The sequence below is a fragment of the Neovison vison genome, chromosome 1, assembly GCF_020171115.1.
Source record: "Neovison vison isolate M4711 chromosome 1, ASM_NN_V1, whole genome shotgun sequence".
Taxonomy (NCBI): Eukaryota; Metazoa; Chordata; class Mammalia; order Carnivora; family Mustelidae; genus Neogale; species Neogale vison.
Window position 1 is genome coordinate 30405417 of NC_058091.1, and position 25531 is coordinate 30430947.

A 25531-nucleotide genomic window follows, 5' to 3' on the forward strand; every position below is an offset into this window, starting at 1 on the left:
GAATGCAAGCACTTGATGGATTTTTTAAATTCAATTTTCAATTAAAAATTTTTATTCATTTTTAAGAATCTCCCAACTATAAGGTATAGGTTATTCCTTAAAAGTTAGTTTACAACCCTTTAATTCTTTAGCATTTTGCTATCAAAGGGAATCTAGAAATAAATTTTTGTATCAAGAATGATTTAAGATATCATTAATGCTCTGATTTTTAAAATATTTTGTTACAGTAATCAGTTACCAATTATATAGATTACTGTACACTTTGCATCTCATTTTTTCTTTCAGTGTAACTGGGAAGTAGGCAGGGCAGGTATTTATTATTAATATAGAATAGTCTAGTGACCTTCTAAGCATATCTCTTTAAATATGTTGCAGTTGAAGTGCCAGGTGGTAAAAGCCAGTTTTCTGATTTACAGTCCACCTTGTTTAGTGTTTTATGGATAGAAGACAGGATATTCAAGTGGTTAGGTATCTAGACAAGTTTTCTTATAGGTTTGGAGATCTTAAGTTTCATTCAAGCTTTGACAATTGATTACTTAGTGTATATCTTATTTTTATACTGATTTTTTTTTTAATCTTAAGGACAAAACTAAGCTTCTTAAAATCCATCCAGAAAGATTAGCACAGGCAGTCTTGGGAAACAGAAAAGGCTTAAAAATTAGGAGCAAATGTTAAGTGGCTGAAGAGCTTGAGCCTACGAAATAATTCGTTTGAAAGTTCATCAGTTTTACATTGTACATAAAATATAAACCAGTATTACATTGTACATAAAAACGAAGAGGTTATTATTTGTGAATAACATCCTCACAAACTCACAAATTTAATTTTGGGTACAGTGTAAGAAAGGACTATTTATTACAAATTTCCACTTTAGGCGCACACCACACGCGTTTTCTGAGGTCTCCCCCTCCTCTCGCTGTGGCTCATTATTTATGCTCAGGTTCAGCTAGCCCATGGACCAGCGCCTAGGTTTCCTGGAGGTTTCATTTCCGCTGCCATTGCTGTTGAGGGAAGGTGGGGCCTGCCAGACCTTTGACAGGTCAGATATCAATTACATTCAGTCTCTTCAAATGTTCTCTCCGTGTTTTACAAATACCTTTAATATGGTTTAGTCACCATAAGATCTGTGTGCTGCCTTCATGGGTGCGCAAGTGTTAGTAAACGGGGTGGCTCCTTTGCTTCCGCCTTGCGTGAGGCCAGGATTCTCTGCTCCAATCCTGAGGTGCATTCTCATCCGGGTGGTCGACTAACAGCCAGCGTCCTGTGCTGACTACGTCATCACGTGCGGACCGCGCACGCTGGAATGCGTGTCTCGGCTCTGGGCGCGGAAGACACGCGTGTGCGGTTGCCGGAAGGCAGCGTGGCAAAAAGCCAGCATCGCGTGTTTTAGCACCCCAGAGAACTTCATCATTTCCAGAATGCTGTAGTCTGTTCGAAAGCCAACAGTGGCCATAAATGGTGTTTGTTAATTTTTCTCAAAAATGAACTTCCAGACACCTGAATAGTGTGGTGCTGGTTCACCTTCAAGAAACCACTCTGTGATGTGAACACGTGTCCTATTCAAAGATATGTGGAGTAGGTTGAGCAGAGTTAATAATTAGGCGAGGGTAGGGTTAATAATTAGGAAGGCGTATTAACATTTATGAGCACCATTATCTAACTTAGTTTAAATAATTTTTAAAAGACTTCAGTTTTTGGTTTTATTTGAGGGTTTTTTGTTTGTTTTTTGGAGGGGGTTGCAAATAGATATGTCGATACTCATTTAAAAATTTGAAACACTGAAAAAATGTTTTCGATCTTTGTGTATGTTTCCAAGAGTTTGTAGTTATTTTTCTTCAAAGGTAGACTTATAACTTCTTTTCCACTACTACGGAGATTATTTTCTGGCAAGATGTTTGGTTCCATTCATTGTATTAGTGAATGCAGTGTATGGTTATAACATACTTACCAGTGATGTAATAACGGTACTTAAGTTAATTTCACTTTCAGTAAGAAATTAAGACTGTTCTCACAATTAGTACTTTATTTCCTAATGTGATTTATTATTTATTTAGTACATGAGACTTTGAGATAAATCTACTTTCTGGGAATTTATAGGAGATCATTGTGGTTTAGTAGAAGCACTTTGTTTGATGTCTTCCAAGTTATTCGTCTCTGATTCTCCATTTTAGCATCTGTAAGATAAAAAAGATAATTTTGTTAGGAAAAATTGAGATAGTTTGATTGAAAAGTTCTTAGTAAGCTGTTTAAGAAAAATCCGAAGGTATAAAATATCTTTATAAAAGAATATATGTTTACAGTGTTAGATGTAAAGTGAGTTTGAGAATGTAAGTTCCATTTTTTAAAGACCTCAGTATCCCAACCTTATTGAATTACTTGTAAAATTATCACAATTCCTAAATTATTGAAAACCAAATTCTCTGTCATGTATAAACTAAGTAAAGTGCACATAAATGTTTTATAGAAGTTTTTTGTCATGTATTTTCCTAAATAATAAAAGAATATATGTCCCATACTGTTTTATAAATTCTTTATAATCATGCAAGTAGACTTTATACTTGAGGATATTAGAAATAATAGTCATTGTAAAATTATTTTCACTCATATAAATTGTTAGTCTCCTACACACTTGTGTAAACATCAGATAAAAAATTACAGAGGCAGTGTCAGATAGTGTAAAACTGCTAGTCTGGTGTCATTGAGGCCTGGGTTTAGGTTAATTCAACATATTTCTATTGAGGCACCTCTTTGGGCTAGGAACAGTGAGGGAGTACAAGGTTGTACACAATATTATACTCACCTGAAAGAGGCAATTAAGCTAGATTCTGAAACATGGGTAAAATTTGGACAATCAGAGACTTTGGGGAAGGTTGGATAGAAATAGGCATAGCGTGGACAGGACCTAGTTTTTAGATGTTAAGAAATCCTTGTTGGCTAGAGTTAACAATGGATAATGGTCAGTAAGGCTGGAATAAAAGAATGGGGTAGCTCCAAGGGTGACGTGAAAACAAAGTATAGGAGTTTGGATTGACTATCAGGCTGTACTAAGCCACTCAAGACGTGTGATCAATTCTATGATTGCAGCCATGGTTTCAGAATGATACTAGCATTAGTTGTCTTACTAACTTTAAAGTTAGTCACATTGCCTTTGGGACTTTCTGAAGATTAAAATTCTTTTTTTTTTTTCCTAAGGCCATTCTTTGAGTTCTATGACACAAAGATAGTTTCTTTTATTTGAGAAAATCAGCAATGAGAAATTAATGCTTTAAAGAAATTAGTGGCTGCTCCTTTAGTTTTCCTTCCTCTTACTTCAGTAAGAAATTTAGATCTTTTAAACTGCAGATTCTTTTAAATGTTTTATAATATAACTAAGTTTCTTTGACAAGATTCTGTTTATGTCCATCCTTGATGGTATTAAATGTTTTTGAATAAAAACCATATAAATCTATTTCCTGCCATTTCAGATTCACAGTACAAATTGGAAAGGAAGTTAGAGATCTCCTGAGTTTTTCTTCTAGCTCCAAGTCTGTAATTCAGATATATTTTTTATACTTTGTTTATTTGATTAGCCTTTTAAATTAGCTTTTAAAAACCACTTTTAAATCAGTTTTAGCTAACAGCTCAAACTGTTTTTAGAAATAGGTAGAGAGTTGTTACTAGGTAGTTTCTCCTTTCTAGATAGAGAATGATTACTGATAATGATTTATTGACCTAATATGGTTCTTTGGGAATTTGGGAATAGACGTAAAAGGATTTTTTCTGTTCCTAAATTGGTTGTCTTTATCAGTATATTTTCACTGCTGGAATTACCCAGAAGTATATTTGTAGTAGTTTTTTTTTGAAGAGGGTAACTTGAACAGTGATTCACTTGGGCTAATACTGTTTTTTTCATTTTCGAATAGTTGGAATAGGTAATGGGAAAGAAGCAATTGAAAGTGCAGCTGCATTTCTCTTCAAGACATTTCACTTGAAGGACTGTGTTGGTCACAAGGAGACAAAGGCAATCAAACAGATGTTTGGTCCCTTTCCGTCGTCATCTGCCACTGCAGCTTGTAATGCTACCAATCGAATTACTTCTCGTTTTCATCAAGACAATCTCACTGCTCTTATCCAGATGACAGAAGAAGAAGATGATAGAGTTTTATTTGGTAAAAATTTAGCATTTTCATTTGACATGCATGATTTGGACCACTTTGATGAACTGCCAATAAATGGTGAACCCCAGAAAACTATAAGCCTTGATTATAAGAAGTTTTTGAATGAACATTTTCAGGAGCATTCCACCCCAGAGCTTAAGCCTGTGGAAAAAACAAACGATTCCTTTTTGTGGTGTGAAGTTGAGAAGTACTTAAATGCAACTCTAAATGAGATGGCTGAAGCAACAAGAATAGAAGATCTTTGCTGTACTTTATATGATATGCTTGCTTCCGTTAAAAGTGGTGATGAACTTCAGAATGAGGTATAGTGGAAATTATTGAAGTTTTATATTAGTATGAATATATGAGTAATGTGAGTTATTTTAATAACCTTTTTAAACATGCATATTTATCAAAGATAATTTAATATTATGCTGATGTAAAATAAGTAGCCAAATGGTTTATATAGTATGCACGTGTGTCTTTCCAGTAAGTAGTTGTAGGAGGACTGTGAGCACAATGAATAAGCGAAGACTTAGAGAGCATCCATATGTCCTGGTTATTGGGAAAGTCCTGGTTAAATCTGTTGTTATTATAATAATTAGTAGGGTTTCTTCTTCAAAATGTGTATAGGTTTAAATGAATCATATGATTACTGTGCTAATAAGTGTTAATGTTTATATAGTGTTTTATATTTCTAAGAGTTATTTGATAAAATGCAATAAATTTCAAAGTATGAGAAATTTTATCCATATATTGAGTGACCCACTGATTTAGAAAAATATTTTTTCACTAGTTTGTATGTTTGAAAGAACAAACTTTGAAAAACAGACTGATCTGGAAGTATCTGGACTAATTTATATTACTTAGTAAAAAACTGTCTTTATAAGTTTTTTATATCACATAAAGGAAAATATAATTTTAATTTTCTTCTATGCCACGATTTACTTAATGTTATTTAAAATGATGAATTACTCTTACAGTTACCTGAAAAGTTTATCTTAAAGTTTTTAGTTTTGCTCTTAGTACTGGCATTGTTTTCCTTTCTTGTTATAAATTTAATGTAATGTCAACCCAGTATTAATGCTGGATAAATTAGGTGAGTAACGTATTTAATGAAGAATTAACAGAAGTGATGTACTGTTGCAGAGTAGGTGTAGGTTTTAAAATCAGACACTCCTTCCTTTCTCTACCAAAGTCTTGGTAGTAAGGCTCTAGGTAATTGAATAGCTCTCACAGGGCTATGAATACAAAGGTAATAGAATTATTATAAGACTTAAATGATCTGTCAATAATGTGAAATGATAAGTAGCACTTAGTAAATACTCATTACATGGTAGCTGTATTATTTATTGTTATTATTATTTTAAATCACATAAAGTATCAGGAATACAGGTAATATTAGGGTTTTTTTCAGAGAAAAATTAATTTAGGAAATTAGCTAAACAGATATAGGAGGTTTGACCCCATGGTAATGTTAGGTATTAGGCCGATTAGCTTTAGTTTGGAAGTAAGTTACTGTATTTTTAATTCTGTGATCAGTTTCATTTCTCTTGACTTCTTTGCAATTTAGATCAAGATACGTTCCACATTTGTAAACGGTTTTGCTCTAATATTCTGTAAATAATAATGTTTTAAAAATTGGGATTTATAAAGAAAATCCTACTGATACTTCTTTTTTTTTTTTTTTAAAGATTTTGTTTATTTATTTGACAGAGAGAGATCACAGTAGGCAGAGAGGCAAGCAGAGAGAGAGAGGAGGAAGCAGGCTTTCTGCTGAGCAGAGAGCCTGATGCGGGACTCGATCCCAGGACCCTGAGATCATGACCTGAGCCGAAAGCAGCGGCTTAACCCACTGAGCCACCCAGGCGCCCTGATACTTCTTTATCATAATTGAGTACATAGTTTTCTTGTTATGATTTTAGTAGACTGAAACTTATAAACATATAACTAATGGAAATTTTATTTTCTGACTTAGCGGTAAAACTATTCCTTCAGTTCTGAATATCTGCAGTGAAGTTTGTATTTACTTCCTTGCCACAGTTTTTAAGTAGTAACTGAATCTGATTGTTGGACAGAGACTGTTTTTTAGTTCTTAAACTGAAGTTCTCATGTTTTTCGTAATCTAGCTCAGTAATCATAATCTAGTTTAGTACAAGGTCAGACTTAATTCATGCATCCATCCATTCATCCTATATTTATTGTATGGTTATGTGTGACGTACAATACTAGTTACTGGACATAGAAGGATGAATAAGGTAGCAGCCTTACTCTGAGGGAATTCATTGTACATTAGGAGGAGGCATAGCATTAAATAAGTGTACTCAAATACCATAGGCATTATGATACTACAGTTGACCCTTAACACAGGTATTAGATGCATTGGGGCCAGTGCACTTCTGCCCCTTGCACAGGCAGAAGTCCATCTATAGCTTTAGACTCCCCCCCCCAGAACTTAACTACTAATAGCCTACTGTTGATTGGAAGACTTATTGATAATGTAGTTGATTAACAGATATTTTGTGTATGTATTGTATACTATCTTCTTACAATAAAGTAAGCTAGAGAAAAGAAAATGTTAAGAAAATCATAAGTAAGAGAAAATAAATTTATAGTCATGTACTGTGTTTATTGAGAAAAAACCCATATAGAAGTGGATCCACACAGTTCAAACCTGTGTTGTTCCCAGGTTAACTGTATATAGAAACAAAACGGGGAGTAAAAGAACTAATAGATGTGTTGAGGGGTTACTGTGGTAGGAAAAGTATTATAGAGAAGGTTAATCTTGAGCCACGTCTTAAAATATGACAAGATTTAACGTCTTCAAGTGGACCAGAAAGGTAGAGAACCTATTTTAAATGTGAGCAAGAATGCGGTGTTTTTAAAGAGCTATAATCTGTACAGTGAGGGTGCCGGGTATAAAAGGCATGTGGCTGAGAGACAAGGATGGGCAGAAAGAAGGGTCAGAGAAAGTAAGGCTTTGTATACCTTGTTAAGTTGTACTGTGAGCCACTCTAAAACCTATCCATGCACCCTGTATGGTCTGGTTCAGTCATTTTTCAACCGGTGTTTAATGGACAGTTTAACATGTAAGTGGATATTTCACAATCTACCAGTGGCTTGAGTAATGGAGTTTTAAATGATTCATTTAGTGTTTTGGTTTTTCTAACTGTGAATGAAAATAAATAATTATTAAGATAGTTCTTAAAAATTTTACAGTATATGTATTCATACTTTATATATTTGACTCCTTTCTGAGCAATTATAATTTTACAGCAAATTTTCCTTATAATTTTGAAGTAATTCTTGAATAGAAAATGTTTCATTACAGTTACTCTTCACCATGTTATTTTCACTTTAAGGTGTGCTATACCTTATGTGTTATCTTTTGACTCTGAAATTCTTCACTTTTAAATCTGGAAAGGGTGTAATTAAAAGAGTTATCAGTATATGTGATAGCATGATTAATTTCCATTTCTTTTTGAGGTTTTAGTTGACTCTGGAGTAGTAATATTTAAATAAACACACTATGTGCTGTTGCTACAGAAATTTAGCAGAACCATAGAAATAGATTTTTACATATAATGTATGAGGAGTATGTCAAAAGCTGTGTCTATGATGAGGGCATTTTTTTTTCCTCAACACAGGATTTCCCAATTCTGCATTTAGTTTCTTGACCTAATGACTGATGATAAAGCTAAGGACTGGCTATGTAAAGGGCTTTTTACCCCCCCAAAGACCTTTGTGTTATTGTTGAAGTAGTATTGGAAGCATGAGAATAAAAAGTGTGTGCATATGATGACATTTACCACAAAGGTGGTGCAAGAGAGAGTTTCTAGTCTGAAATGTGTGGAGAGAAGTAGTCCTAATCACAGTAGTCATAACAGTAAGGCAGCTTTTGCTTGTCTGCTGTTTGACTTAAACCTTATGTTAAGTGGTATGTGTACGTTACCTCCTTTAATCTTTAAAAGCAATACTTTGAAGTAAGCAGTGTTGGATTAAAAGCTGTTAGATGAACCCTCTTACACTGTTGGTGGGAATGCAAGTTGGTGCAGCCTCTTTGGAGCACAGTGTGGAGATTCCTCAAGAAATTAAAAATAGAGCTTCCCTATGACCCTGCAATTGCACTCCTGGGTATTTACCCCAAAGATACAGATGTCGTGAAAAGCAGGGCCATCTGTACCCCAATGTTTATAGCAGCAATGGCCACAGTCGCCAAACTATGGAAAGAACCAAGATGCCCTTCAACGGATGAATGGATAAGGAAGATGTGGTCCATATACACTATGGAGTATTATGCCTCCATCAGAAAGGATGAATACCCAACTTTTGTAGCAACATGGACGGGACTGGAAGAGATTATGCTGAGTGAAATAAGTCAAGCAGAGAGAGTCAATTATCATATGGTTTCACTTATTTGTGGAGCATAACAAATAGCATGGAGGACAAGGGGCGTTAGAGAGGAGTAGGGAATTTGGGTAAATTGGAAGGGGAGGTGAACCATGAGAGACTATGGACTCTGAAAAACAGTCTGAGGGGTTTGAAGTGGTGGGGGGGTGGGAGGTTGGGGTACCAGGTGGTGGGTATTATAGAGGGCATGGCTTGCATGGAGCACTGGGTGTGGTGAAAAAATAATGAATAATGTTTTTCTGAAAATAAATAAATTGGAAAAAAAAAAGTAAAAAAAAAAGCTGTTAGAAACTTCTAAGCACTGAAAAGGTTACATTCTGAGGCACTTCACCTCCCCTCCCATAAGTTATTAAAAAAATCATAATAAAGCAAATATAAGAAATTCTAATAAACTTTCATTTGTACCATTGTAGTTAAATTGAAGTCTTTTTCAAATATCAGATTCTTTAAAAGTGTTTTTCTTATTTTTTGGTACCTCTGCCTTGCTGGTACTTATTTAAGGAGCTACTCTGGTGGCTTTATGTATTATTGCTTACTAGGAGGTAAAGCTATTTTATAGAAATGTTGGGAAATTTCCCGAAGGTTACAGAATAAGTAGTGAATCCTGGATTTAAATTCAGACATTCTGACTCCACTGTGGTGTACTGTCTTTGCCAAAAAAGTAAATCTGTACATCATGCTGTATTTGGTGCTTTGAAACATAAAGCATTTTAAATATATTGAGGAATCTTTGGTGTTTACTCTAATTCACAATTGCATTAGAAACCATGTTTTGCCCTTTAAGAGAGTTCCAAATACTGAAATTGAAATACTGAGTTGGCTGAAATAAGAGAAAGGATGAAAACTTATTAAGGATGAGTTTCAGTATTTCTGCAGAGAATTAGTTATACTTGAAGTACTTTTATGTTTTAGTGGCTATTTAACTAATACAACAGCCCACTTCTTAGGTTTCCCAATACCCTCATCTTTTACCTGCCGTACCTAACAACTCTAAGGGCTTCTTTTCACCTCTCATTTCTAGTCCTCTTGCTGTTAAGGCTACACGCATTATGATTAATCCTTAGAATTTGATTGGAGTAGAGATTCTTTAAGGTTCTTTATGCTCTTGAGGTATATTTACTTTAAAAAATATTTCTTAGCATTAGAGCATTTTAGCCATCAGAAGCAAGTAAGATTTGAACATTCCATATTATTTTCTTAATCAAGACCTGTCATGATTAGTACAGACATCTTCCTGTTGCTGGTGTTCCATAACCAGAATTGTAGCAGTCAGTTTAGTCCTACTGGGATCATGTAATGAACTTTGAAAACCGACTTCCCCCTGGAAAGTAGTAAGATTAGTAACAGGAAGTATATACTGTGTTTTCAGTGCCTGTTATGTGTGGACCTGGACCAGGCTGTCTTCCTCGACATAACCAGTTTCTTTATAGTCCTGCATGGTACGGATGGAATCCTCTGTATAAAGATAGAAACAAAACAAAACTGAGGCACATGGGTTTCCTAAAGTGATAAAAGCGAGACTGGTTGAAATTCTGGGACTTTCTTCTGAACTTAGGTCTACTGTTCTATCCAGTATACCATTAGATTCTTTTTGAAGAGAAGAGCACTGACTAGCAAGGTGGTTGGAAGGAACTTCTTTTCTTACAAAGCCAGGCCAAATTCTGTTTGCTTACCTCCGATTGACCACCGGCAAACTACTAAGCCTTTATAAACGTCAGCGCCGTATTTGTAAAATATCTGCGTAGGAATTTTGCTGTTGGGATTTGTGAGATAATATATATGAAGTATTTAGCATAATGTTTCACAGACAGTAGGCATTCAAATGTTCTTTTCTTGCCTTCCATGCTAATGAGCATCATATATTTATACATATCAAAGTTTTATTAGAGTATATACTCTATTATAGATCAGTATATAAAATTTTATCTATGCCTTATATATAGATGTTTCAAGTAATAAAATGATGCTTAAAGGCTAAGTCTTAATTCAGAGAATTGTTATTTTTCACCACTTTTTCTGTTTGCTTTTTAAGTCTCACTAATCCTAAAGAAAATCTTTTGAATTTAATTTTTGAAGTGGGTTCTGATTTTAACAGTCTTTGTTAAAATAGAAAAGCTGTTAATAGAAAGACACTTGAGAATATTGGAGATCTGTTGAAGATGTATTGGCGTCTACGTTATCTCTTGGTATTCTTTCAATATTAAATGCTATTTGCAGGGGTTTTAATACTGATATAAATATTGATAGAGTTATTGTATAATCAGTTCTTAGGAAAAGTGAATTTTGAGTTGTATTGATATGATCATAGTTTGCTTTTGTGTATATGGGGCTTATTCTTTATAGCATTTGTGATTTGACATTTGCTATTAGCATTATCTCTTGACGCTTTGCAGATGGTGTTACTTGACTCATTCAAGTTCACTTCTGAATTTAACCCTGTTCCAGACATGTGTCTGATCCTAAGAAGTACGAATTATTTGGTTAGATTGTCTTCTGAGGGAAGACTGTATTTTTTTTAGTACTTATTTGCATTATAAAGGATTCCAACATTCTTGTGAAATTTTGATATAGAATAATTAGCATGGTTTAATTTGGTGGTTCTTGAACATTTTGTTCTCAAAACTCATTTACACTCTTAAGAATTACTGAGGACCTCCTAGAACTTTTCTTTATGTTGTTTATCAGTATGTTCTATTGATATTGTATTAGAAATTAAAACAAAAAAATTTAATACATTAAATGATTTAGTATTTTAGGATAATTCTAAACTATTGATACTAATATACCTCATTTGTTATATTAAGATAAGGAATATTTTTATTAAAAATAACTTCCCTAAAATAAAAAAATACAGTTAGAAGAATGGCATTGTATATCTTTTTTCAAATTATTTAAACATCTAGCTTAATAGAAGACAACTAGGTTCCCATATGTGCTTCTGCATTTAGTGAATTCTGATATCTTGCATTATGCCTCTGCAAAACTCAACTGACTTTATACTCCTGGGAGGATGTGAGTGAATGAGGCAAATAATATTTTAATTAAATAAAATATACTAATATTAAATTTATTATATTAAATAATAATGTTATTTATTTTTAATAACAAATTTGACCTCATGGACCTCTTAAAAGGATCTTAGAGATTCCAGACCACACTTTGAAAACCACTGATTTAATGTATATACTGCAGTCCGACAAGGAGGATATAATGATGATTTTGGTATCTAGAATAGGGTATTTAAAATATTATTATGCTGAATGATACCATTAATGTTTTATGAAAAGATTTTTCATCTATTTGATGTTGTATATTCTTTTTGGTAGATTTAGCACTGTTGAATAATACAAAGACACTGACATCAGCCAGGTTAGAATTAAAATAGTGTCCCTTCAGCTGTGAGGACCAAATGTGTGTTGCCTTTTCTATAGTCTTTCCATCAATGATCAGAAGAGACTTTTTTCCAACCAAATCTGAATGGAGAGCTGCCACTGGGTAAAATTACACTTTTAAGATGTAGAGAATCTTTGCAGTCATAGAATTTCTCCACCCAATCTAGTATTTGTGGGTCTAGCAGTCTGTCAAAATGGTGGTGCCCCTATAATGAGGTCTACTTATTGTAATGAAGAGGTTTTTGTTTGTTTGTTTGTTTGTTTTTTAGAAGATATCCCATTCCTGGGATGTAGGTGGCTCAGTGGGTTAAAGCCTCTGCCTTCAGCTCGGGTTATAGCCTTAGGGTCCTGGGATTGAGCCCCGCATTGGGCTCTCTGCTTGGCAGGGAGCCTGCTTCCTCCTCTCTCTCTCTGTCTGCCTGCCTCTCTGACTACTTGAGATCTGTCTGTCAAATAAATAAATAAAAATAAAAATCTTAAAAAAAAAATAGAAGATATCCCATTCCTTTCTTGAATAGTTCTCTTAAAACTTGTTTGTTGAGGGGCTCCTGGGTGGCTCAGAGGGTTAAAGCCTCTGCCTTCGGCTCAGGTCATGATCCCAGGGTCCTGGGATGGAGCCCCACATCGGGCTCTTTGTTCTGCGGGGAGCCTGCTTCCTCCTCTCTCTCTCTCTGCCTGCTTCTCTGCCTACTTGTGATCTCTGTCTGTCGAATAAATAAATAAAATCTTAAAAAAAAAACACAAACTTGTTTGTTGAACTGATACTATTTCTGTTAAGTCTGCCATTTAGTCCTGTATTTCTACAGTGAGGCAACAAAGTTGTAGGCATCTGCTCTTTTACATGAGGATATTTTATGCATATGGTGGTAGTTACGTTTTCGCTCCCTTACCATTTTATTTAAGTGTAAAACTCAGTTTTCTTCTGTGTTGCCTTTTAATCCATTATCAAAACAATTTTGATACAGTTATTCAGTGGTCCGTAGATCTACCAATGTGGACATATACAATGCTTTCATCATCTTGTCTTTAAGGATATTAAACTGAGTTACCTTGCCAGTTTAAGAACAATTAACCTAATAATCTCATAGGAAAATTAACTAAGACTATTTTTTCATGACTTTATTTAGCAAATCCTGTTCTTTTGTTGTTGTTACATTGCTATGTATTAATTCTAAGCTTATAGTTAAGTGGTTTTCACAATCTATCATTGTATCTCTTCTGTTTTCTTTTTCAAAATTGGAGAATTTTGCCTTTCTCTGGCAGTTGTGATTTTCTTCATTATTTCTCAGAGATAGCAGTGATTATGCTTGAAATCCTTGCCTGTTTAAAAGAGAGGAAATGGTATCTCGTTGAATTACATTTTTTTAACAACTGAGGCTAACTTTTTTTTTCATTTATTTGTAGGCCATTTACTGTTTGCTTGTGAGAATTACCAGTTTTTCATTTGATGAATTTGTTTTTTATTTATATGATTTAAAATGAGATTAAAAAAATTTTGCACATGTTTTAAGTATTTCAAGTTGGCAAATCTTTCATCTTTTTACATAGGAATCTTCTTTTGGCGTTAGATTGCTTAGAAAGGCAATCCCCAAGACATGATTGAATCTACCATGTTTTTTTAACTTTCTTCCCTTTTAGTCTCACAGGTATTAAATAGAATGTTATTTGGATCAGATGTCTCTTTTCTCTGTATTTGATTAATGGATACATAACTGAATATGTCCATATGGCATACTCTAAAGTGGTAGAGCCATTTTTTCCCAAGACTCTTGTCACTTCCACATTGCTTACCATTCTAGGTTGTTCATTTCTACATTTACTTGATAAGCAATGAAGTTTTCATGAGGAAAATGAAGAATCATTTGTTCTACTTATAGCTAAATGTGAAATTTAAGAAAGGTCAAAATAGGTGAACTATTTCACCTGTTATAATTGGTCTCAAGTTTTATAACCTGTAATAGGAAATCATTAGCTATATTTTGTATTTACCTTGATTGTGTGTTGCTTTTGTTCCTCTTTTTATGGCTCCAGTTATTAAAATGATAGGTTGAAAGGACGTGATAAAATAAATATAAATTTATGTACTTGTAATCAGGAGTACTGTTAATTCTGGATAGGAAAATCTGGGTTAGTAGCTACATTTGTTTAAAAAAAATACATTTTTAACCAGTCACTATTTCCTGCTTTATTTTTTTTTCCAATTTATTTATTTTCAGAAAAACATTATTCATTATTTTTTCACCACACCCAGTGCTCCATGCAAGCCGTGCCCTCTATAATACCCACCACCTGGTACCCCAACCTCCCACCCCCCCCCCCGCCACTTCAAACCCCTCAGACTGTTTTTCAGAGTCCATAGTCTCTCATGGTTCACCTCCCCTTCCAATTTACCCAAATTCCCTACTCCTCTCTAACGCCCCTTGTCCTCCATGCTATTTGTTATGCTCCACAAATAAGTGAAACCATATGATAATTGACTCTCTCTGCTTGACTTATTTCACTTTTGGTCACATTTAGGTTTTAAGCATATTTTACTCGTATAAGAAAACAGTGATATCATAATGAAGATAAAATCCATTTTTTAAAAAGATTATTTATTTGAGAGAGCGAGTGTACAACTGTGGGAGAAGAGGCAGAGAAGCAGACTCTCCATTGAGCACAGGGCCTGAGAGCAAGGGTGGGGATATGGGGCTTGTTCTCATGATCCTGAGATCATGACCTGAGCCAAAATCAAGAATAGGACACTCACCTGATTGATTCATCCAGGTGTCCCAGAACCATTTGTTGTAGGTAAAAAAACCTGTTGTAGGTAAATGAGTGTCCATCTGTTGGACAAAACTCCATCTCCACCTCTTAATAAAACTATAGCTTAAACTCACAATGAAGACTTAAACACTTGCTGTTATTAATCTGTTACTAGTCTGTGGCAGTAATGGATTTCAAACCATTTTGCTTTTCATTGGAATGGTTATTCAAAGAGTAGGGCGTTTTGCCAAATTTCGTACTTTTTTTCTCTTATTTTTCTGTTTGGCTGTTTACTCATTCATTCATTCATTCATTCATTTTCTACTGTTTATCAAATACTCTTAGGTTTTTGGGAACAAAAAGGAAATCCAACAAAGTTTAACTAACCGACTCTCATTACCTTGTTTCTTTGGTTTCTCTTAGAATTTCCTTACATGTATGTATGTGTATACCTATGTGTGTGTGTATACACACACACACATATATATATATGTTTATAAGGAGAATGGGAAAGAAAATTGTGTTTGACATGATGAATAATAATATGACTAATTTGGGAGAGCACATGTATTTATATGCTGAGAGATATCTGTAATATATTGATATGTTAAAGAATTAAGATAAACGCATTTATTAGTAAAATAAAAGATAAATTTCTTGTTTTGATATGTGAGATTAGTAAAAACATTTTAGGTGTTTCAATTGTCAATTTGTAAACAAATGATTATTAGATTTAGAAATTGCTCTGAGCATTCATTTAAATCTTTAATACATTAATTGTGTTCAGCTTTACACATACATGCACACATATTTATACACATACATGTAATGACTAAATTTATTTATTCCAAGGCAGTTAAAATCAATGTATTTTCTAAGAATCAAGGAAACTATCAATTTGCCATGAAAATATAAAGCAAGCTTTTAAATATACAGTGGTATCTAGCTGTAACCTTACTTAAATACATCTAATTAATTATAGCACGTGAAGAATGAATAGGTTCACATTCCAAGTAGTTTTAATTAAGTTGTAAGTGACCTTGGTTTTAGCTTTGTGTTAGATTAAGTACCTGTAAATAATGAACATTAGTTATTCTGAAAATATAATTTATCTAATTTTCTGTAGTGCAACAACAATTTGCATAACACATTTTTCTTGAGAGAAAAATAATTCTAAATAAATGGTGTCCTAATTTTCATGGTCATTTTCTTATGTATTTAAGACTTTATTTTGGGGGGTATGAATATTTAATAATCTTTTATGCCACAAACCAAACTAAGAATAATTTACAATGTTATTAATATACTGTGCTTTATGTAATTATTCTTATACTCAGTTCCACATGGACTGTTAATTCAAAGCTATTTTCATTTACTTAGCTTTTAACATTTTCTTTTATTACACTTCATTATTCTTAGTTTTCAATATGCATATCTTTTTCATTTGACATGCAAATCTAAAATAGCTTGTTATCTCAAAAGAATACGTTCTCTAAATTGAACATTGTTTTTCTTTAGATACTGTGTTTACTACAATGTATGACATATGCTGTTTAGTACACACAGTGGAGGTATAGATACAACTTTAATTTTTACAAAGTATATCTCTGTATAATTAAAAAAGAAAATACATGTATTTGCTTTAATTCACGGGAACTGAATGCCTCCTTTTTTTCCTGAAGCTTTATTCATTGGGTACTGGTGCATTATATGGTTTTTTGATCCTCCTTGTATGCTTAGAATCCCAGCCCAAGTAGAGGATTTGAAATTATCCTGTTTTAATGGCTAAGGTTATTACAACTTCATAAAATAAACTTCAGAAGCTTTCTTTCTTTCTCCTTTTTCAAAAATGTTTCTATAAGAAAATGATTATGTCTTTCATGAAAGTTTTTTTTTTTTTTTTTAAAGATTATTTATTTATTTATTTATTTGACAGACAGAGATCACAAGTAGGCAGAGGACAGGCAGAGAGAGAGGAAGGTAAACAAGCTCCCTGCTGAGCAGAGAGCCCCATGCGGGGCTCGATCCCAGGACCCTGAGATCACAACACGAGCCAAAGGCAGAGGCCCCAACCCACTGAGCCACCCAGGCGCCCCTCATGAAAGTTTGATACAACGTCTGGTCTGGTGTCTTTTTGAAGATAGACTTTAATTACCAATTCAGATTTTACAATAGTTGTTGGCTTATTCAGATTTTTTATTAGTTAAATCAAGTTTGAAAATTATACTTTTAATGAGATTAGCCATTTAATCTGTGTAGTCAAGCTTTTTGCTCTAGAAGTATTTATAATATTCTCTTATTTAAAAAAAAGATGTTACCAGTTTTTAGTTGGATTGCTCCTTTCTGCCTTTTCTCTATTTTCTCTTTAGTGACAGAGGAATGTTTGTTTTATTTTCAGAGAACTACTTTTGGTTTTGTTGCTCTTCTGTTTATCCCCCCCACACACATATGCTTTGGCTCATATTAATATAGCATGTATTAGTTTTAAATAATAAGGCATGTGGCAGTTTTCCAACCTTTAGATACGTAAGGATTGGGATAAAGCCCAATGGCCTTCTAGTTACACCCAGGTATAACAGATCTATTTGTATCACAGTGGAGATGGGTTTCTTTAGTTGTTTTCTTATGCTATCAACAATAATCATGATAACATTTGGAATACTCTAAAAATATAAGGTGACCTTAAGGACATTTTATTGTATTTGAAAAATAAGAGATCCCAATGAAAATCCAAGAGATGTATATTTCATAACCTGATGACTTGTGCTGATAGAAAATGACTTCATATTGATCTTTTTATTACTTACTTATTTTCTTCATAAGGATTTATGAAGCATCTTTTTATATATAAGGCATTTTATAAGGTAGTTTTTGTTTAAACTACAAGTAGGATAATTCAGCTTTGCAAGTATTAAAAATAGGGTTATAATTCTTTTTTTTTCTTGAATCATATATCATCTTTTAAAAAAAATTAATGTACTTTTTAGAGACCAGTTTTATTTTTTTTTATTTTATTTTATTTATTTTTTTTTTTAAAGATTTTATTTTATTTATTTGAGAGAGAGAGACAGTGAGAGAGAGCATGAGCTAGGAGAAGGTCAGAGAGCGAAGCAGACTCCCCATGGAGCTGGGAGCCTGATGTGGGACTCGATCCCAGGACTCCAGGATCACGCCCTGAGCCGGAGGCAGTCGTCCAACCAACTGCGCCACCCAGGCGTCCCGAGACCAGTTTTAAGTTTACAGAAAAATTGAGCAAAAAGAATAGAACATCTCAGTATATACCTCTTTTGTTTCGTAAATTATCTTAAGTTAAGCAGCTGCTCTGTTGATCTCTTTGATAGTATTATTTTAAGTCTTTGTCTCCTTGTTCCGTATTACCTTCTTCTGGAGTGACCTCAGGTTCCACTCTTGATTTTGTTAATTATCATTTTTTAGGATAAGATTTCTTCACATGTGGGGCTTCTGGGTGGTTCAGTGGGTTAAGCATCTGCTTTCAGCTCAGGTCATGATCTCCAGGTCCTGGGATGGAACCATGCATTGGGCTTCCTGCTCAGTGGGGAGACTCTCTTTGTTTCTCCCTCTGTCCCTCTCCACTGCTCATTTTCTCTGTCTCTAATAAAATCTTAAAACAAAAAAAATGATTTGTTCATATGTTTTGGAATTTTAATTCTTATGCAGAATTTGTTACTTCTCCCCGCTGCATCTCCCCTATGCGCTGTATTAGATTCTTGTAGTAGTTGTGGCCCCAAGTGTCATTTTTATTGTAGTTCTTTCATCCCTTTTCATGAACAACACAGCCCAATTCCCTTGAGCTAGCTTCAGCTAAGCCTTGTTTCCATGTGGCATGGGACATTTCTCATCTAGGTGAGAGGCTCCCAGGGAGCCAAACCTTCGGACCATGCTGTCCAGAACTGGAGCCCAGCTAGTCTCTTCATGTCTACACAGTGCTTTGCCTTTTTTGCTCAATGTTTGGTCCAGGGAGGTATTTTGTTGTTTTTAAGTTTGAAATGTGTCTTTTAGGTTTTCTCTTTCTATTCAACCAGAAGAGATACTTTAAAGCATGAATTTTGTGTCACCGTTTCTTTTTCATCTTAATTGCTAATACTTGTCTTTTTTCAGAAGGAGTCTTCTTCCTATCTTAAGCATAAAGGGGAAGGGATTTTTTTCAAAATAATTTTAAGAAGTTTAATAGTAAAATCTCTTTTAGTGTTTGTATTTTTTTAAAAGGAGGAATGACTTGTTATTCTTATAGGATCAACATTTTTTTTATTGTGGCAAACTAAGGGTTTAGCTATTTGTGAATATCGTAAAAACTGAAAATAGTAGAGTAACTAAATTCAGCATATAGAAGGTACATACCAATTGTATTGTCTTAATCAGTGATCAGTAAACACCTATTCAACTGTTATTTCTATTTAGAGTTAACATTTAAATCTCAAATTTGCTCAAGGTAATAGAAAATTAATCATGATAGTTATGTTGATTTAATAAGAATAACAACTATATATAAATATTTTGATGATTCTGGAAAAAAAAAAAGCCAAAACCAGGAACTAGTTGCTTATAATATTATCAAGCCTTATTTATATTTGCTTTATTTTGGTATTTTTTAGCTGTCTCCAGTTTTATATGAGTACTTTGTTGTACTCATATAACAGGACAATAGCTTTGTTATTTATGCATTTTATATATCAGTTGTTAACTAGGAAAAAGTGATGTGTGATATGCTGTCCTTAGGGATTGAACTTCTGTGTAAAGAATTTAGTGCCTCGCAAATCCCCCAAATAGAAAAGACCCCTAATAAATGCTATGGTTTTTATTGTCTGTACCAATAAGGAAAGAGGCTAAACATTGCTTGCATATTACCAGTCTGTATGAAATATAATAAATAATTCTCATACAAATATTAATTGTGTATATGAGCAATCACATGTATTGCTTTCTGCAAAAAAATGTTCTTTTTTTTTGATACACAAAGAAATAAACTTCCTTGAAGAGTAATATCTCACCTGCTTGCTCCATTTTATAAATCTGGCTATTTTGATGCTCAAACACATTTTTAATTTCTGTGTATAAGCTGCTATTCTTTTTCTTAACTAGTTAAGAGTACTATGTCTCTTCTGCTTAGGAAGACTATAATGGACACCCTGCACTTACTGCCTTTCCTTCCTTCTTAGCTAGTTGTAGTTATATGTTAGAATAAGGAGTTTGCTTATGAATCTATATGATTAAGTTGTGAAAACATTTATTGCTGCCATGAAATAATAATAATTAAACATACTATAATAATTTTTCAGTGGTAAGATTTTTTAGAAAATAGTGTATGTCATCATGATTCCCATGTGGTCAAATTGTGTTTGATTTTTAAAAGATTTTTATCTGAAAAATACAATTTGGTAGAAGAAATAATTTGTCTTATCACTGGTTGTCATATTCTTAGTTATCAGCTAATTTGACACTTGTTAAGAGATTTTATTTGTATATTTTCTGGTGTTCATTCCAAATATGGTAAATAAACCTATTTTATTTATTAGTTAAGTGAGTGATGCTTTGTGTCTTTGGCAGACAAAAAGTGAAAAAACTTGATAAATCAGAATCTGGTTTTTGTTATTTAAAAATAAGATAAAGATAAAAATAAGATATTTGTATTATTTAAAAATCACTTCTTTGATCAAGTATTATATGTTATGGAAAATTTGAAAAAGATAAAAATAATGAAAAATGAAAAGGGTACAACTTAATGAAATAAAAAAATGAAGACATCATTACCAAAATGTGGAAAGGAATGGATGAATAAACTGAGTTATAACCATATAATGGGAAATTATTTAGTGATAAAAGGAAATGAGCCATCAAGCTGTGAAAAAAATGTGGAAAAAATAAATAATGCCAAGTGAAAGATGTCATTCTGAAAAGGCTACATATTATATGATTGTAACTGTGTGACATGCTGGAAAAAGTGAAACTTTGAATATAGTCCAAAGATCAGTAGTTGCCAGGGGTTGGGAAGGGAGGAAGGGATGAAGTGAGGAAGCACTGGGCAGTGAATTTATCATGTATAATACTATTAATGGTAAAAACATTCATCATAGTCATTATACATTTGTCAAAACCTGTAGAATATGCAACACACAAAAAATAAACTAATGTAAAACTGTGCACTTAAATAAAATCTAATTTGGTAGTCATTATGATACAACTAGACAGATAAATTATGCTATGCAAATATCAAAATATCTTCCAGGCCACTGATTGCATATTCTGTTTGAAATGAAATATTCTGTTTGTTCTCCAACATAATACCCACTAGCCACTTGTGTTTGTTGATCTCTTGTAGTGTGGCTAGTATGACAGAAAAATTATATTTTAAATTTATAATTATTTAGAGTATAAATAGGTCATGTGCCTAGTGGCTACAATATTAGGGAAGTATCGAAATTAAATAAGATGGAAAAATGTCAGTAGTTAATATAGTTAGGTGGAATTAATAGGTTGTTGAAAAACTTTACCCTAAATATTGGTTCAGTGACAATTTGGGGTCAGTTCTTTCTTTTTTTTAATTCTTTTCTTATTCTCTATTATTTTTATTTTTTGCCCTGTCCTCATTACTTTATTTTTTTTAAGATTTTATTTATTTACTTGTCAGAGAGACAGAGCACAAACAAGGGGAGTGGCAGGCAGAGGGAGAAGCAGACTCCCTGCTGAGCAAGGAGCCCCACTGGAGATTCAATCCCAGGACCCTGGGATCATGACCTGAGCCTAAGGCAGACACCTAACTGACAGAGCCACCCAGCCGTCCCTGTCCTCAGTATTTTTAATCAATCATTTGCATACAGGTACGGTTATTGAACTTGGATTCAGGACAGATTCAACATTGATAGTGTTTACTGATAAAACAGATGCCTAAATCTGGATTTAGAAAGCTCTCAAAAGACTAAAAAGAAGAAACAGGAAGAATTTGAACCTTATAAGCAATCTATTTGAATTCTGGGCTTACGAACTGTAAAAAATACAGGATATAGGAATCTTGGACTATTAGGAATTCATGTGGAAAAAACCTAAAACTAAATGTTTTTACTTGGCTGCACATTCAGTTTGAACCAACAGTGTGATGTTGTTATCGACTTAGGCTATGCTCAGAAAAGTTTAACATCTAATTCAAGATACTGGTGTACTCTCTTGTGATCTGCCCTGACCAAATTATATTTGAAATATATGATCAGTTTGGGTTTATGATGTCTTTTTTTAAAAAGGCTGAGGAAAAGGTGTATTTGTATACTAATGAGAAAATGGGAGGCTTGGAAGGATGTCTAAGGCCCTCAAGCTCCTAAGCATTTGGCTTTTAAAGATTTGAGCCGTGGCTAACTTTCTCCTCTGCTAAACTGCTATGTTATACTAGCATTCATAAATTTGGTAAACTCTTGAATTAAGTTGACTGACAAGGGATAATATGAAGAAATGATAGGTTTGCTGACTTACAATGAACTTAGACAAAAAAAAATTTTGAAAATATGAGTAGCGATGGTATCAGTGGATTGTATATATTTTGTATTTTTTAAATTCTATAAAACACCTGCAATTTTCAGAAACACCATTCATTTAATAACATTTTCAGAAAAAATATCATATTAAATATAGGTAGTAGTTATAAGACATGACTAGATTAGAAAACTGTTGCATTGAGATAAACTTCATAACAGAATATTTGAAAAAATTGGTCTCCCAAACTTTTTTGATCATACTTTCTAATAACCACTTCAATAATGCATTCCTGATAGAAATGTAGTTATTTAATCATAAATTATAAACATATACTGTTAATGCCTTATGTTCATCATAAAACATACATAGCAATGGAAAATTAAAAAGGATGATGCTGTTTTAAAAACAGTACTTAAATTTATTAATGGTACTAAAATTCTTTCTAGTCAGAGCAACATGATTGAGTATGTGTCCGTATTTTTAATCATAGTTTAGCATTTGTGATGTTTTGGGATTCTGGTTCTTTGTTCATGTCGATTTAGTACTTCATCTTTGAACAATGGAGAGTCATTGGAGAGTTTTGTTGGCAAGCAGTGGAGGGGAGATGGCTTGTATTTACCAGACCTACATTTCATATGATTTATTATTGTTGCTATGTGGAGAATGGATTGGACTGTTTTGGATAGATGTGCAGAAACCTTTTAAGAAGCCATTTGAGTGGTACAGGCGGGAAATGTTTGGGAACTTAAAATAGACAAGCAGAAAGACTTGACATCTGTTTAGTAGTTGAGATCAGAGATCAAGGGCCATATGCTCTACCAAATGAGCCCAGCTGGGAGCCCCACTAAGTGAGATATTACTATTAATACACTAAATTTTTTCTAGCCTTCATTGCATTTTTTATTCATATTGACCTTGCAAGTAAACAACCCCCATCCTTTCAGGAATTTTCTTAGGAATTTATTTGTGTGTCCAAGTTTCCCCATTTTGTGGAAATTTGCATAAGTTTTTTTTTTTTTTTTTTAAACCTACTTGTGGGGTTTTATATTTGTCTCTATTACTTCTCCTTAGGATTGGCCAGATATGTCAGACTATTTAGAAAATTTAAAATCTTGATTTTACCATGCAACTAATTAATACTTTAACAAATTTGAGTTAATATGTCTTCTAGTTTATATATCATTGATAAAATTTTGAAAAGAACAGAGCCATGGGCACTCCTTGAAGAACAGCCTTAGTAGCTTAACTCAGTATTGAGATAATCCCATAATGTACCTAACCATATTGTCATCCAAAAGGATACCTTGCTCGCATGAAGATTTTGTGCCTACGGTGCTTCACTACATCATTTTTCAGAATGCCCGGTGACTATCTGATACATAGATGGGTTGGTCTCTCTTCTGAAAGAGATCTTTTGGAACTCCTGATAGACTTAGTTTTGACTTTTGATGAACTCTTTAATATTGACTAGTTGGAAACAGAATGGAACAAGGGGTACCTGGGTGGCTCAATGGGGTAAGCATCTGCCTTTGGCTCAGTTCATGATTGCAGGGTCCTGGGATGGAGCCCCATGTCCCGTGTCTGGCTCCCTGCTCAACAGGGAGCTGCATGTCCATCTCCCTCCTCCTCCTCCTCCTCTCTCTCTCTCTCCCCCTCTAAATAAATAAAATCTTAATAATAAAATCTAAATAAATAAAATCTTAAAAAAAAATAAAAACAGAACTGACAAACCTTTTATAAATGTTGAAACTTTACTTGCTTTAAAGCCTGAGTTAGTGATTAAATACTTTAATTTTTCATTTTTTGACTAACCTGAGAAACAGAGTTTGAATAGGACATTAATGTGACCAAAGTTGTGTTTTACTTGGAAATAATGTTTTTTTTCTCTAAATCTTTGAGTAAACTGATAATCCAAGATATCTGCCATATTTATTCTGTGGTTTCATAAACACTCAGCATATCTCTGTATACACCAGTTTGAGAACAGATTTATAGTTCTAATTTAGGTTCATTTTCTCTCTCTCTCTCTCTCTCATCATTTTCATAGGATTTATAGCACAATTTTCCATGGTATATTATTCAGAGGTTTACTGTATTTTGCTTTTGTGATAATGTGATATTTGTGACTCACTTGATATTGTGTTGGGAATACAGCATCCATTATAGCATTGTTCCAATTGGAATAAAAATGATATAATTAAGAATATGGGATAAAGTGGGGATTACCTTTCCTGAGAGATTCACAAACTACATTTGTCTGTTAGAAGTGTTATAAGAAACAAGGACAGAATGCTGTTTTAAAGTTAGTCTGTACATGTTTTGAAATTTTTTTTTTACATCTTAGGAATATAGACTGTTGGTTCATTATTTTGACTCTTTACACTCATTATTTCAATTTAATGAACTATTTCAATTTAATAATTTAATTTAATGATAAAGGATTTATAATAACGAAGAATTCTAAGAACCTTTGTCTTTTGACAGTACCTTAATAATAATATATTGATCATAATAATGGCTTTAACAACCTCTATCAGGGAAAGGATGTTACCTGTCTATTCCTCATGTGTCTACTTTAAATCTCATATCTTTAATTTATAGCCAGGATAGTGAAATTTATCTTTTTCTCTCTCTTCCTCCCCCCGCTGTTTTTCTTTCTTTCTTTCTTAACTTTGTAGTTGATGTCTGTTTCTCTACCCACAGCTAACTTTTCCCTCTTTGTTTTTCAACTTGATAGCTTCTGGAACTTATGACAGTGCATAGAGCAGTGATCCAGACAGCTGCATCTTTACAAATAGTCACACTCATTGCCAAATTAGTTTGTAGTGCAAATCTTGAATGAGAACTGCACCTGCTCTCAATGTGGATGAAAATGGCAAATGTTAGGGAAAGCGTAATTTGGGGATTACTTTAAAACTGATGACAGCTGATCTCAGAATTCTTCTGGGGATTCTTCATCTCAGAAGTCATAGAAGTCCTACTATTCAGAGCAAAACAGCCTTCTTGTCTCTTTTGCTAGGTCTTAGGTGAGTTATTTTTAAGAAATAATGAGCTAAAGAAAGAAAGGAGGAAAGAGAAAGAAATGGTTCTTTGAGCTGCGATCTTTCTCCTGAGGTGTTACATTAAAAGTTGTATTCCAGATATACTGATGTTTTCCTTAAAGTTACGTTGGACTAAAACTTTGTGAATCTCTAGTTTACCATGTGTGAACACTGTAGTTCAGATTAAGTAAACTTGAGGAAGTCAAGAATATGCAGAAGGGTAACTCTGCCATGATAAATTATTTTCTTAGAGAAGAAATGGTCTCAATTTAAGAATTAACACATTCTTTGAGAATAGATAGAATGTGAAAGACTTTTCATGCTG

At 33.5% G+C, this 25531-nt stretch overlaps 1 protein-coding gene across 1 annotated transcript in view; it reads left to right on the forward strand.

Moving 5' to 3' along the window:
• Positions 1-25531, forward strand: part of ASCC3 (activating signal cointegrator 1 complex subunit 3) — a 343681-nt gene that overhangs the window by 30578 nt on the left and 287572 nt on the right. The window contains exon 4 of the mRNA XM_044245000.1: positions 3903-4459. Coding sequence (XP_044100935.1) covers positions 3903-4459 — 557 coding nt within the window. The remainder of the gene's footprint in view (positions 1-3902; positions 4460-25531) is intronic.